General features: G+C 33.4%; 1 protein-coding gene across 3 annotated transcripts in view; it reads right to left on the bottom strand.

Annotated features, from left to right (window-relative positions):
• Window positions 1–14,654, bottom strand: part of bdg (sodium-dependent transporter bedraggled) — a 133,988-nt gene that overhangs the window by 59,085 nt on the left and 60,249 nt on the right. For all 3 annotated transcript variants that reach the window (XM_076411609.1, XM_076411627.1, XM_076411618.1), the window contains exons 3-5: window positions 13,928–14,169; window positions 5,112–5,536; window positions 651–882 (exon numbers count right to left, since the gene is read on the bottom strand). In XM_076411609.1, the coding sequence (XP_076267724.1) occupies window positions 651–882; window positions 5,112–5,536; window positions 13,928–14,169 (899 nt within the window). The remainder of the gene's footprint in view (window positions 1–650; window positions 883–5,111; window positions 5,537–13,927; window positions 14,170–14,654) is intronic.

The raw sequence follows: 14,654 nt of genomic DNA, 5'->3' as shown, positions 1-14,654 counted from the left end.
AAGAGGAAGTGATAGAGAGATAAAAATATTTCAAGTTGCATGACTAACAACAATGGACAGAGATATCAAGAAGATATTATGATTTAAATGATTGCTCATTCATTAATTCGCTAAAATATACAAGGTTAGAAAAAAATTAATTTGATATTTTACTTGTGTCCCTTAATATGTTGTGTCTTTTAATATACACACTACACATTAAAATTCAGTTTAGATGAATTGCTATAAATAAAATTATAATATATTTGTAGAGGTCGGCTGGTGTAACGAGATGTAAAGGGCAAGGAAACCAGACCTGAAGACGACAGATGAGATTCTGCCGAAACGTCGTCAAGACATTAAATTAAGTTTTAAAGGTTCTTCTAACATCCAAACGCAGATATTAGCACAGCAGAGGCTACATGTTACAATAGTATTCTGGGCTTCCATCTGCGTTTGGTTCTTAGAAGAACCTTTAATACTATTGGTATACTTTAAAATAAAAAATAAGGTTGATATTTGAGTTTTAAAATAATTTTAAATGATCTTAACAATCGTAATTTCCTTTAGAATTATTATTTTGTGTCGAATCAGTGTGAACGATCGGCAATAAATACCGAAATTCCTATACCAGGCTGTAAATGCGTTAGTTAGTTACAGTGTTAACCTACCTTCGAGTGTTGTTATTCGTAGTGGGTTCTGAACCATTTGCCGCTGCTCTGTTTCGTTCCATTTGAGGCATACAACTGGGAGTACTCTCCACGCTGGAAGCAAGACTGGTCACACTAGACGATAAGCTCCTAGGTCTTCGCGACCTGGAGGAAGCCGAACTACTTCTAGCCCTTCCGTTTGGATCCTGAGCCACAGAATTTCTCGACCTGGACCTCGATCTTGAAGATCTCCCTAGGAAAACAGATGACCTCAGTCAATAATAAAGAATCTCTTGTATTCATTTGATCAGCATTCTATTAGAGTGTTTTATTTCCGTAATTTTTAATCAAACATTCATAAATTATGTTAAAAGTACCAGAATTACCAAACAAAATGACACTTTTTCATTTCATTTTTTCGAAATATCGATATTTTATCGATAGCCAACACCCCTACCCTACGTTAGATAAAAATCTCAGCAGATTATATTCAAAATTAAACAACTGTACTCGTTAGTTCGATGATAATCTTAGCTTGACCTTGATCAAAAAGATTTAATTATCCATCATTACATAGTATAAAACAAAGTCGCCTTTTCTGTCCCTATATCCCTATGTGCGCTTAAATCTTTAAAACTACGCAACGGATTTTGATGCGGTTTTTTTCAATAGATAGAGTGATTCAAGAGGAAGGTTTATATGTATAATACATGCATAATATACTAAGGCAACATTGCTAATTTTAGAGGTTTCTAACGTGATGTCGTAAATTAACCTATTTTTTTAGGCTTATTTAGCAATTAGCAAAAACGCTGCCTAACCCTACGAGTTAGATCAAATTAATGTACTACAGTATTGTACACCATAAAAAGGTGTACAAAAAAGTCCGCGATGGTATATGTTTATCTTTTAGGGATAACCCACATTAACCATTTTTATTGTTTACTTTTTACGTGAGAAAATGGCTTATTTACGAAGCTATTTTAAACAATACGGCATTAATCCTTATCGAATTAAGTACCAATTAAGGACCAATTAAATACGGTGTGCAATTAATATAGATCAATATGGTTCCTTACAGCATGTAAATTAAACAAATATTTTCGGAGATATTACAAATTTAAAATTTGCGTTTAAAAATGTGTAATGTAATAAAAATTGTATGAATTTAGATATTCCAAAGATAGCAGGAAATCTTCATAGTAAGTATAGCGGAAGAGGAATTGTTTTACTCCAAATTTAATGCGTGCAGGTCAAGGGCAGTAATGAATGAACCAAAAATACTGGATCGATTTTAATCATGTTTTCATTGAGTGACATAGGCATATATATTTTATGCCCGTGCAAAGTCGGAGCGGGCCGCTATGTTTTTATATACAACGTTCATATTTTTTCTGTAGTGTATTTAATTTAGTATCAGCATTGCACCCGTGCGAAGCCGGGGCGGGTCGCTAGTCAATAATAAAGCCTGTTTAGACTTGCAATGGGGTGCAAATAAGGGGTGACCCTAAGATATTAAACTGATTAATAATTCAACACTACAAAAAAAAGCTTCTTCAATTAATTAACAATATTTATCGCTACGCAACCCAGGAAGAGCTGCTCATTATGATTTACAAAGTTATCCAAGATTTCTCTGTAAAATATGGAAGAAGGTTACTAAATCACAGCAACATAGAAGCAATTCAGCTACTAGACCACACGCAGGAAATCAGAAGATTGAAGCGAACCAAACCACACCAATTTAGTATAGTGTATAAGTTTAGTTGGGAAATTTTTTATCTGGGAAATAGATATTGATTTATTCAATCTGCTACCTTTTGCTTGTGAATTGGTGCAAGTACAATAGAATACTAGCACTAAATATAATTTGTATATTGAGATTGTACTAAGAGTGTCTAGTTTAAGATGTAAGATCATCAATAATATTCATTAATGCCGTTTTTGATAGAAGAAGTTACTTGATAAGATAAAGTTGAAAACGGAGATAGCTTTTTATATTTCAAATATTCAGATGTACCAATAAAGATTATTTGGATATCTATTTGAAAGAATCCACCAACGTATTCACTTATTTTAGAATTATCCACTTTTATTGGCCGTCTGTTTCTGCAATAAATAATGTAGATTAGTTCCAATAATGCCCAAAGGTGTTTCAGTTTCAAATACTATAAAATATTACTTTTTACCAGAAAACCAAAGCTATTTGCAGAAAAACAATGACCGGAAAAACAGGTAAGTTGATAGTAATTGTTGTACTTTTTGTTTTAATTTCCTAAACTATTTTGGAAGGACATGTTTCTTTTGCAAAATAACTTATTAAATAACTTTGTAAAATAAAAGTAAAGTAAGATGGAGTAGCGATTTTCGGGTAATTTTTCTGTCACCTAATTACTCTTTTGATGCTAAATTGTATATAGTTTTTAAATATTCTGATTGAAAAACATCATATTTTAAAGGAGGTTTATTAATTCCAAATTATTAATAGGATAATTGGTCTAGTGGGTTTGCCCCATAAAAATTATAAAATATTAAATATACCTTTCTTATGGCTAGACCAATTAAAGAGACTGCTCAGAAAAAACAACCGAAAAGTTATTATCTACTGTAATAATAAAGTTATATAACAGGTTAATTGAAAAGTCCGCGGCCTGACACATAGATGGAGCTACTAGAATTAAATCCATATGTTTTTTAGTTAGCCTTAACCCTCAAAAGATGCGTGTATAAAGATGACAGCTGTCCGATCATTAGTTTGTGAATTATAGCATCTTGAGTGAAGCAACTTTTGTTATTGAAAAAATACAGTTGACGCGAAAACTTGGCTCGATGCAAAGTTTCGGTATACTGCCGCAGGAAAATCAACCATCAATGATTGTTATGCTAAGTTTAGTCCTGTGAAATAACCACCGAAGACGGTAAACACAGTGGACGCCCAAAAGAGTTTGTTACCGACGAAAACATTTAAATAATCCACAAAACGATTTTTAATGACCGTATATTGAAATTGAATGAAATAACAGACACTCTAAAGATATCAACTGAACGTGTACATCATATCATTCACGAATATTTGGGTATGAGAAAACTCTGTGTAAAGTGGGTGCCGCACGAGCTCACTTTTGAGCAAAAACAACGATGAGTTGATGATTCGGAGCAGTGTTTGAAGATGATCAAGCGTAAGAAACCCGAGTTTTTGCGTCGATATGTGACAATGCATGAAACAAGGCTCCATGATTTCACTCCGAAGTCCAATCGACAATCATCTGAGTGGACTGCACACTATGAACCCGCTCCAAAGCGTGGAAAAACGCAACAGTCGGCTGGCAAGGTTATGGCGTCTGTATTTTGGAATGCGTAGAGAATATTTTTTATTGACTACCTTGAAAAGGAAGGACCATCAACAGCGACTATTACATAGCTTTATTGGACCATTTGAAGGACAAAATTGGCGAAAAACGAAGGCAAGAATCCATGAATTGGGTTTCGAATTGCTTCCTCATCCACCGTATTCTCCAGATTTGTCCCCAGCGACTATTTTCTTTTCTCAAATCTCAAAAGAATGCTCGCTGGAAAGAAATTTTCGTCGAATGAAGAGGTGATCGCCAAAACTGCGACATATTTTGAAACTAAGGACAAATCGTACTATAAAATTTTTTATGTACTTTAAATAAATTAGAGATTTAGACTTTAGTGTTTGAGAAATTGAATTCCAATAGTTTTATTTTTTATTTTGTGTTTATTTAAATATTCTGATCCGAAAGATCAGAATATTTTGAACGGAGGTTTCTTGATTCCAAAATATTAATACAGTGCCATAGTAAGTTAGTTCCAGCAAGATCATAACATATTAAATATATTTTGTAACTTACGGCTAGCTCAGTTAAAGAGACAACTGAGAAAAGAACATAAAAACTATTTGGAAATGTAATAACATATTTATAGATATTGATCGTATTCTATATAAAAACTGAACTTAGATAAAGCTTTCTGTGAAGTAGGTACCATGTTGGCTCACTCTGTATCAAAATAATATATTGATGATCCAAAAAATGATATTCCAAGTTTTCACATATATCAAATTAAGACGATATTTTTATATCTTTTTCAATTATTGTTCTACGAATTTTTTCACTTTTGTAAAATTGTCCATTTTTAGTGACTCTTCCTAGAATAATTTTATATGGAAATACTATACAATACCACTTTTTACAAGAAGAACAGCACTTTTGAATACAAATATTGATTGCATTTGTTGTATTTTTGTAAATACTTAAACTATTTTGGAACAAAGCCGTTTGTGCAAATTTATCTTCTAAATGGAACATCATCATCATTTAATTGGTGTTTTGATTATCTAACAGTTCCCCTTTGTAATCAATTGAAGAAATCACTTCTACAGATCTTTTAAAAACTTTTAAATCGCGATTTGATATATTTTGCTTTTATCATATGTGGGTGTATGAACATTTGCAAGCTTACCTGTTGATGTATTTGATGATGGTAATCTAGATGGAGCACTGACTGGTCTCACAGCACCACCACCATCACCACCTTCATTACTATTAGGTTGTCCATCGTCGGCGCTAGGTAAATTGAGCTGTTGCAGTCTTCGCATGGACGTCCTTAACCAGGTACCTCTGTTGGTCGTGTCGTCGTCGTCGTTCTTGTGTACCGGAGCGTCATCGAAGGCCGCCGAAGAACTGCTGGAGGTGCTCTGGTCGCGCACGGGCTCGACGATGACCGTTCCAGTACAGCACTCCACGGAAGCGTGAGCGTGACGCTGTTGGTCGACGTCACGTGACGCCAGACGATTTTCCGACTCGGGGGTGGTACCGGCATCTGTCCCGGACGTCCGGAACAGGATAGGGAGCGGTGCGATATTGGCCTCGGTCAGGGAGTTGCGCCTGAAAAGGTACCGGTGGCAATGATAAGTATAATTCGAGTGATTATCACCAGGTGTTTTGTGCTAAGAACGCCCTTCCCCTCAAAGGGTTTTTCATGTATTCGTTCCCTAATGAGAGGAAATGTAACTGATATACTGATGCGGTTACCGTGTTGATGAAAGGAAGTGTAATTTAATGGATTTTAAGCATTAATTTTAAGGCTTGGTAATGTGTTTTTTTAATAAGTAATTATTTTATAACATACGCAAGAAAGACAAAATAAGAAAAACAACATGTCAGAGGGATAGGTAACAGTTTTTTTTATAATGTAAAATATAAATGCACTGTAGGACATTGTTTTTAATGTAAATCTAAAATATATGTAGCGACCTTGAGCATGTCGAATTTTACATCGTGGAATAACGGTCTACAAAATACCCAGAAATATAATCCCAGATGTTGAACACGGGCGGGGTGCCAACTGGAACCCGACAACGAATAGCTGGCGGCAACCCCGAGACGTTTATCTGGGATATTATTGAAGGGTATTTCGGTCATTCAGTGCTCAACCCTCGTTTGGTTAAGACGTGCCACCATCGACTGCCCAAGCCTCGTCTTCAGGTAACTCCGCTGCCATCCGTTTTATTATTCGTATTTTCACATTTTTTTATATTGCCAATAAATAACGGTCACATTATGTAAACACCACTGTTTCATTACGATTTACCTCCATTCATCGAGCCACATCATTTACCCTAAATATATAATATTGTTAGTACTATGTATACTTGTTTACATCGCACAAAATAATTATCATTGGCGCATTTAGCTGTTTTGTTACATGACATTAACATACCTTTTCTCTTTCTAATAACATACGACTGTGAGAAAAAAGTAGTAAGAAATAAGAACTCTCAGCAAGTAATATTATTTGTACGTGATACGCTATTTGTGTGGAGCTATACGTTTTAAGAAGCTTCGCAACAATATCTTTGCCCACAACATTAGTTCGTCAAGATATTTTACGCTACGCCTAATGTGGACGTAATGGATTTCTGACTAAAATTTCAACAAGAAAACGTCTTAAGCAGTTCGTTTTGAGTCATTTCATTAAATTAAAACATAATCGGACATGACCTTAAAGGCTATATTAAAAATACAATAGAACAATTAAAGATTGGAAAAAATCTTACATACATGCATTGTATTTAAAAGGGATTACTTTAAAAAGAACTAAATAAATTACATATTTGCATTTTATGTTAAAAATATTACTATTTTTGATCACGCTGATGTTATGCATGTATAAGTAACGCCTAGGCTAGCAAGAAAAATCTAAAAGATTTCAAAAGGATGCTTTTAGAACAATTCTCAATGCAAAGTAAATTAATGTTTGTGTAAAAAGATTAATTCTATACTCGAAAATCTCACAAAAATTCCGCTAAAGTATACTAATCGAATTTGCAGCATTATTGGAAAACGCAGTTCAAGATTAAAATGACAGTATTCATTGGCCGCAGCTCTTCTGGCCTCGGACAACGCTAGTGTCCTATTTTTCGGATCGTTTTCGTTGATCTTGATCTATGTTTTTTTCGAAGCTGCTCGCTACGTCTTCCTTCCACCCATAAGGTTCTAGCGACCTTAAGGCATATCGAATTTTACATAGTGGAATAACGGTCTACAAAATACCCAGAAATATAATCCCAGATGTTAAACACGGGCGGGGTGCCGGCAGCGCCAACTAGAACCCGATAGCGAATAGCTGGCAACACCGAGACGTTTATCTGGGATGTTATAGAAGGATATTTCCAGTCATTCAGTACACGACCATCGTTTGGTTTAGAGGTGCCACCATCGACTGCCCAAGCCTCGTCTCCAGGTAACACCCTTGCCAGCCTTTTTGTAAATCATTTGTAATTTTACATTTTTATATTACTTCAATAAATAACGGTCACATAATGTAAACACCACTGTTTAATTTCGTTTTACCTCCATTCACCGAGCCACATCATTTACCCCAAAAGGTCAACTTTGTCACAAAGTATATATGTGTTCCTTAGCTACGTAATATTTGTAGCATCTTGTCTCTTGGAGCTATACAGAATGACTGGTAAGAAAAGAGTTCAAAAGAAAGGGATTTTAGTCTTTAGTCATTTGCTCTCTCATGGACCATCTTAAAAAAACAAAAGCTACAGCAGCTTAACCGATTTAGTTTACTAGTGGAAGAAAGTGACTTCCAAAAAAATGTTTTTAACAAAAAAATTGAACCGACTCCAAAAAATAAATACTAATTAACTAACTAACTAACTAAGTAAAGTAACCAACTTAGATTTTGAACAAAAAAAAACGCTTTAAAATATAATATGTTCGTAACTCTTTGATCGTTAATGATCCATTAATCATTGTAATAACTTAAGTTATAAATAGATAAATAAGTTAAGGTAGGTATTAAGCTAAATTGTGTGTATGTAGCAAAATACAAAATAAAGGTAGTAGATAGGTTAAATAACGAGATTAACTACGATTATTATGTACATATTTGATTTAAAAACTTTTTTTTTGTGTTAAAAATCTAAGTTTGATTATTTTTTAATTTTTAGTGAGTTCCTTATTTATTTTTTGAAGTCGGTTTTCTCTTTTTAGTCTTAGATATTTACTCAATGAATTACGCAGTTGTTTTAATAAGTATAACAATGGATATCCCAAGTAAAAGTACAGCCCGTTTGAGGCAAAATAGGAATAAAGAAGGAATTATTGAAAATAAGGAACGTTTTAGGCCCTGGAGCCTAGTTTAGGTGATTTGCTAAATGTTCCATTTAAACTAGAACAAAAAAGCTGCTCTGTTGGGAATCGAACCCGCGACTTCCGCGACCTCCGCTTACCTCCGTTTCTCCGAACTACTTCCGATTTTTTATCACATCAGTTCAGCTATAACCAATATACTGATTATTTTAGATAGAAAATGTGTGAAAACATTATACGTGCCTTTGAAATTTATATATATACATATATATATATATATATATATATATATATATATATATGTATATATATATATATATATATATGTATATATATATATATATATGTATATATATATATATATATATATATATATATATATATACTCCTGAAGTCCGTGAAAAAATTATGTTTTGTTAGTAACTTTTATTATACTGTTTTAAATACATATATTTTAAGAATAACTAAAATATTAGAAAATATCGAATAAAAACGTATTGTCCTTAAACATAAAACCACAGTGACATAGACATCTGAAATTGGTAATAAAATCAATAACAGAACGGGTATTATATTAATATTGAAATCAATAGACGTAGTAGACATTACTAACGTAACAGAACTAAAAAAGATTGTGCACAATAATAGCTAAAATTAGTTTTAGTATAATTCGCGATCATGTAAATATTATATTGTTATTGGGGAATAACCCAGAATCATCGTCTAGATCACAGCTATTTAAAACAAAATACGTTCATCGAGAATTAGAAGAAACTGCCAAAAATTACAAATAAAATAAATTATATTAATTAATTTATCAGAAAATATGAGTCATACTATTTTTATAGGTCTTCATATTTTTCGTGTAGTTATGTTGTATTAATTCTTGTAACACATCGACTGAAAAGTAACATATCTGGCAGTTATTGATTGTCATATTGCCTTTTGACTTCCAAGAACTTCATAAAACTTCAATCATTAGGCGAATATATTACTTGGTTATACAATTGTTAATTAGATGGATTGGGCCTCCAGGGGATACAACTACAAACGCGCCTAGAACTCTAACCTACAAACTATTATAACTATATACTTAATTGTGGTTTTAATAAATAATATTTGATAACATTTTTGTTTAATTATTTTATTTACATTAGAATTCTTATATCTCAAAGCCAAACCAAACTAAAACTCACAGAGCTGATACGACAACATTGCGACGTTTTGACGTCCCAACTTTGAATGACGTATGTACAAAATAACTTTGGATAGATTATATGTCCTGTAAGATGAGACAATCTATTATCAGCACAGATATATCGACGTCAATTAAACAACCTAAGTGACAAACTATCGTACAAATGACAAGCCTAGTTGATACACTTTTTCAAAATACTAAATAAGAATGGATAGATGAATGGTTACACCAAAAACAAATATTTTTTCAACGACACATTATCAATATTTAATCAGAATTATATGAGCAAAATTTAAACAATGCTGGAAGGTCTTGGTTTAACGTAACTTACTCAACCTAATACTAATTGTACTCATTAAATACACATTCAAGCGAAAAAATGGCAAGATTTAATTCCCCGACCTATATATTGTACTTATGGTATTTATAAACAAAACTATACAGTTTATCAAGATTTATTTATAACTCTATCCTTAAACAATTAAAACCAAAAATGCGCTTTATCTCTGCAAGATTAATTTGCATTTGAAGGTTTTATCAATGATGTTGTTGGCGCCATGACGCCTATGTCAACAAATTAGTCGTGCCTGTAATACAAAAGAATATTTCTTTTGTTTAAAGAAACAATAGTATGATATTATTATCTCCTCTGCTATATTTCTGTTAAAATAAACATGTAATATTCTTTAGCAGTTAAAAAGCTTTTTTATATAATAGAGAACCATAAAGAGTAATACTTTGATTTCAACGCTTATCTAACTGTTCAATGCTTTTTCAGAGAACGATTTGTATTACAATCATTGTTAATTAGGTATATCATGAATTCACGCTTTCTTGGTTAGCTCCAAATGGTTGATGGGTATAGGTTTTTGGCCCTGTTAGTTTATGTTAAAATAAGCAAATAATACTCTTTAAGCCTTGAGATAATATTGTCTGTATTGGTCATTAAAACTTTAGTTAATACTGAATTTTAAAAAATCAATTATCAAACACATCACTCAAGTATCCAGTCTAACTACGAAAAACTACTTTCATCAATATACTATCATTGAAGAGTAATACATTAATAGCAATGCTTTTTTCACTTGTATATACTTTTTCAACCCCAATTCAGATGAAGCTGTTTTAGTCATAGTTCAAAATTGAAGAAAATTTTGATAAAAATTGATTCGGATGGTAGCGAAACAGGAGGAATAACCCATAACCATAACCCATACTTGAGCCAGAGTTGTTTATTAAAGCTTTTAAAAAATCTCCTTCCAACAAAGATGAAGAAAGGAAACGTTACAATCAGGACTAAAAAGCAGTTCTTGCAAATTCTTATGTTGCCTATCCTTCAAACATCTTGTCCTGAAGACTAATGCAACCTAAGATTTGTAGATATTATCCTGAGACCATATTAGAACTGAAATTGCAATGACCTTTATACATGAATAGTGTCTTCCTCAATAATTTGGTAATAAAGGCGACTGTTTTCCAGTTATGTAGCCTAACAATAAATGGAGGCAAAGTGAATCTATTAACCACAGATGAAACACCATAACACAAGAACGAGTCTTCAAATACGAAAAACCTTCTTAACACCAACTCATATGGTAAAACTCATAAAGATAACCCTCGAAGAAATTTAATAACATTTCTAGATATAGCTTTGAAAAAAACTCTAGCAAGAATTAATAAAAATAGTGTGAGGACAACAAAATTTAATGGAACCATCAGTTCTTGTTATGGACAATGCACCATATCATAGCACACTGGTGGAAAAGATCACAACAAATACATCGCCAAAGGCTGTAATGAAGAAATGGCCTGTAAAATATGAATAAATTTTGGAAGAGTCCATGCTAAAAAGTGAATAATTTCAGACTGTTAATCGGTAAATATAAATTAAATGTTTAATTATGTGTTCTGTAATTTCCTTTTTTAGAAATAAGACTGAAAATTATACATAGTAGATCAGATGGCTGAGCAGTATGGTCACAAAGTATTACGCCTTCCTTCCCATAACTGCATATTCAATCTAATTGAGTTGGTATGGGGAGTGGCAAAGAATTATTACGATAGATATACAGAAGAATATACAAGCAAAAACTGCTTGGATGTGTGGAATAACACCTTCGATTTGGATGACTCCATCAGATATACAAAGGAGGAAATTGATAAAGATTTATATAAATTAGAATATAACAACTTAGTGATTGACTTGACAGTGGAAGTGGCATTGACTAATTGTAACTTTTGGGGTATATGATTATAATGCAATACTCATATTTACTATGACAGGGTGACGAAGGTAGAAGCAACTAAAGGTGTGCATATAATTAATAGAGCACTGCAGAAAATTGTATTGTAACAGGTCAATTGAAAAGTCCCCGGCCTGACACATAGATGGTGCTACTAGAATTATTGTTTATTGTTATTTAGTTAGCCCTAACCCTCAAAATATTTGTGTATAAATTTGATAGCTGTCGGATCATTAGTTTGTGAATTATAGCATTTTGAGTGAAGCAACTTTTGTTATTGTGAAAAAATGGATAAAAAGGAATTTCGCGTGTTGATTAAAATATTGCTTTTTGAAGGGAAACAATACAATTGAAGAAAAAAATTTAGCTTGTTGCCGAGTTTCCGGACATTACCCGAGGAAAATCAACTATCAAGGATTGGTATGCTGAGTTAAGACGTGGTGAAATGAACACCGAAGACGGTGAACGCAGTGGACGCCCAAAAATTGTTACCGACGAAAACGTTTAAAAATACACAAACTGATTTTGAATGGCCGTAAATTGAAATTAAATGAAATAGCAGACACTCTAAAGATATCAACTGAACGTGTAGATCATATCATTCACGACTACTTGGATATGAGAAAGCTCTGTGTAAAGTGGGTGGCGCATGAGCTTTCTTTTAACCAAAAACAACGACGAGTTGATGATTCGGAGCAGTGTTTGAAGATGATCAAGCGTAATATATCCGAGCTTATGCGTCGATTTGTGATAATGAATGAAACATGGCTCCATCATTTCAGTCCAATCGACAATCATCCGAGTGGACTGCACACAATGAACCTGCTCCAAAGCGTGTGAAAAACGCAACACGATGTCTTTATTTGGAATGCGCATGGAGTAATTTTCATTGACTACCTTGAAAAAAGAAGGACCATCAACAGCGACTATTACATAGCGTTATTGGACCGTTTGAAGGACGAAATTGTCGAAAATGGCCGCATTTGAAGAAAAAGAAAATGCTGCTTCACTAAGACAATGCACCGTGTCATAAGTCTGTGAAAATGATGTCAAAAATTCATCCATCCACCGTATTCTCCAGATCTGATCCCCAGTGACTATTTCCTGTTCTCAGGTCTCAAAAGAATGCTCGATGGGAACACATTTTCGTCGAATGAAGAGGAGATCGCCGAAACTAAGGCCTATTTTGAAGCAAAGGACAAATCGTACTACAAAAATCGTATCTAAAAGTTGGAGGGTCGCTATAATCAGTGTATCGCCGTTGAAGGGAATCATATTGAATAAAAAAACTAATTTTTGCAAAAAAATGTGTTTTACTATGGTAGACCGGGGACTTTTCAATTGACCTGTTAGGATGTGACAGATTTATGACCATAGATATGTGTGTAACTGTTTAAAATTATACATGAGCATTAGGGTAGGATGTATGAGAAGAAGTTTTGTAATTATGGCAAATGTATTAAGGATATTGCACTGATTATATCAAATTTTATCAAGAATAGGGTGCACATGTAGCAACAGAAAATACTAAAGAGAAATACAATGATGTCAAAATGACTTCATAAGAATTAAATATAAAAGGGTAAATATGTTCTCTAATAAAAGTAAAGTAAATTACTTGGATATACAACAGTTAATTAGGTGGAATAGGCCTTCAGGGGACACCGTTACATAAAAAACGAATCAACAAACTAATGTGGCTGTATAATTGACTGTAGTTTAAGTTCTTCGATAATATGTGCGCCAGACGTACTAAAATGTTATCGATAACATTATTTTTGTTTCATAATTTTTTACGTCAAAATTTTATTAACACCAAAGCCAAAATAATTAAAACTCCAATTTGGTAGACTAGATTAAAAAAATATATATATCGTTAATGGTTTGTAACTAAAATAATATTTTTAAAGTCTGGCCTCCAATACGGTTTAACATGGTTACCCTAACTATCAAGAAAAGTGGATTCAGAATTTTCGAATTCAGCACACTCAAAAATATAAAAAATTACGGCTTGTATAACCAATTGACGAGACTATCTAAATCTATAAATTAGATCAAATAATTCTACATTCGTATATTATATTTCAATAAGTGCTGTTAAGAAGTTTTATTGAACGTTATACGCTTCATCATACTCTTGAATACGCACTTTCCACGCCATACTACAACTAGCCTAACCGTTCCGTAATCAACGTCCATTCAAAGAAACCATTCTTAAGCCGTACCCACCTATTAAGCAATCTGGGCCGGTCCTTCCGCATCAAGGCGGTGGTCGTGGCCCTACAGGCGTGTTTCCGGTTGCCTAACTGATTGACGGCCGCACACGCCGACATCGGCCTGGCACGTTCCGTCTCCAGCGGCCGATCTTCCGTGTCGAGGTACCCTCCGTTGACCACGCCCAGAGCCACAAATTTTCTGTAGTTCTCCTCCATCTGGCGTAGTTTGGTTCGTTCAAATTCTTCATTGAATTCCTAAATAAATCAAAAAGTCACACAAATACAAGATTTTAAAAATTGTTAAAACTAGTTGGTTAGAAAGGACCGAATGAAGTGAAAATTTGAGATCTAGGAAAAATATTACGATATTTAATTTACTCATAATGTTAAACCCTAATGGACATAATGAAAGGATGTTGTCTTATATTCCAGATTAACAATAAAACATAGACTATGAGTCAGACTGAATCAATTTTAAAAGAATTTTTTTGTAAAATCAAGGTTTTTCAAAAATGGTTCTTCATTATTACCAGTAGAAATCAAGATAATTGCAAGGGGGCATAAGGAAAGACTCCATTCTCATACTAATATCACCAGAACAGAACACAGGCTCAAAAGAATCAAACCATCTGATCTTGTGTAGTGTTGTGTAGTGAGGTGAATATATTAAAAAATTCAGCAGTGACATGTATAAGCATTATTTCACCAGAGACTCAGTTAGGGCCGATGGATCCTCCTAG

The sequence above is a fragment of the Rhynchophorus ferrugineus genome, unplaced genomic scaffold (assembly GCF_030347505.1).
Source record: "Rhynchophorus ferrugineus isolate W39M unplaced genomic scaffold, kcgeb_rfMv2 rfM1, whole genome shotgun sequence".
NCBI lineage: Eukaryota > Metazoa > Arthropoda > Insecta > Coleoptera > Curculionidae > Rhynchophorus > Rhynchophorus ferrugineus.
The sequence above is the reverse complement of the archived record's forward strand: the minus strand, read 5'-3'. Positions and strand labels throughout refer to the sequence as shown.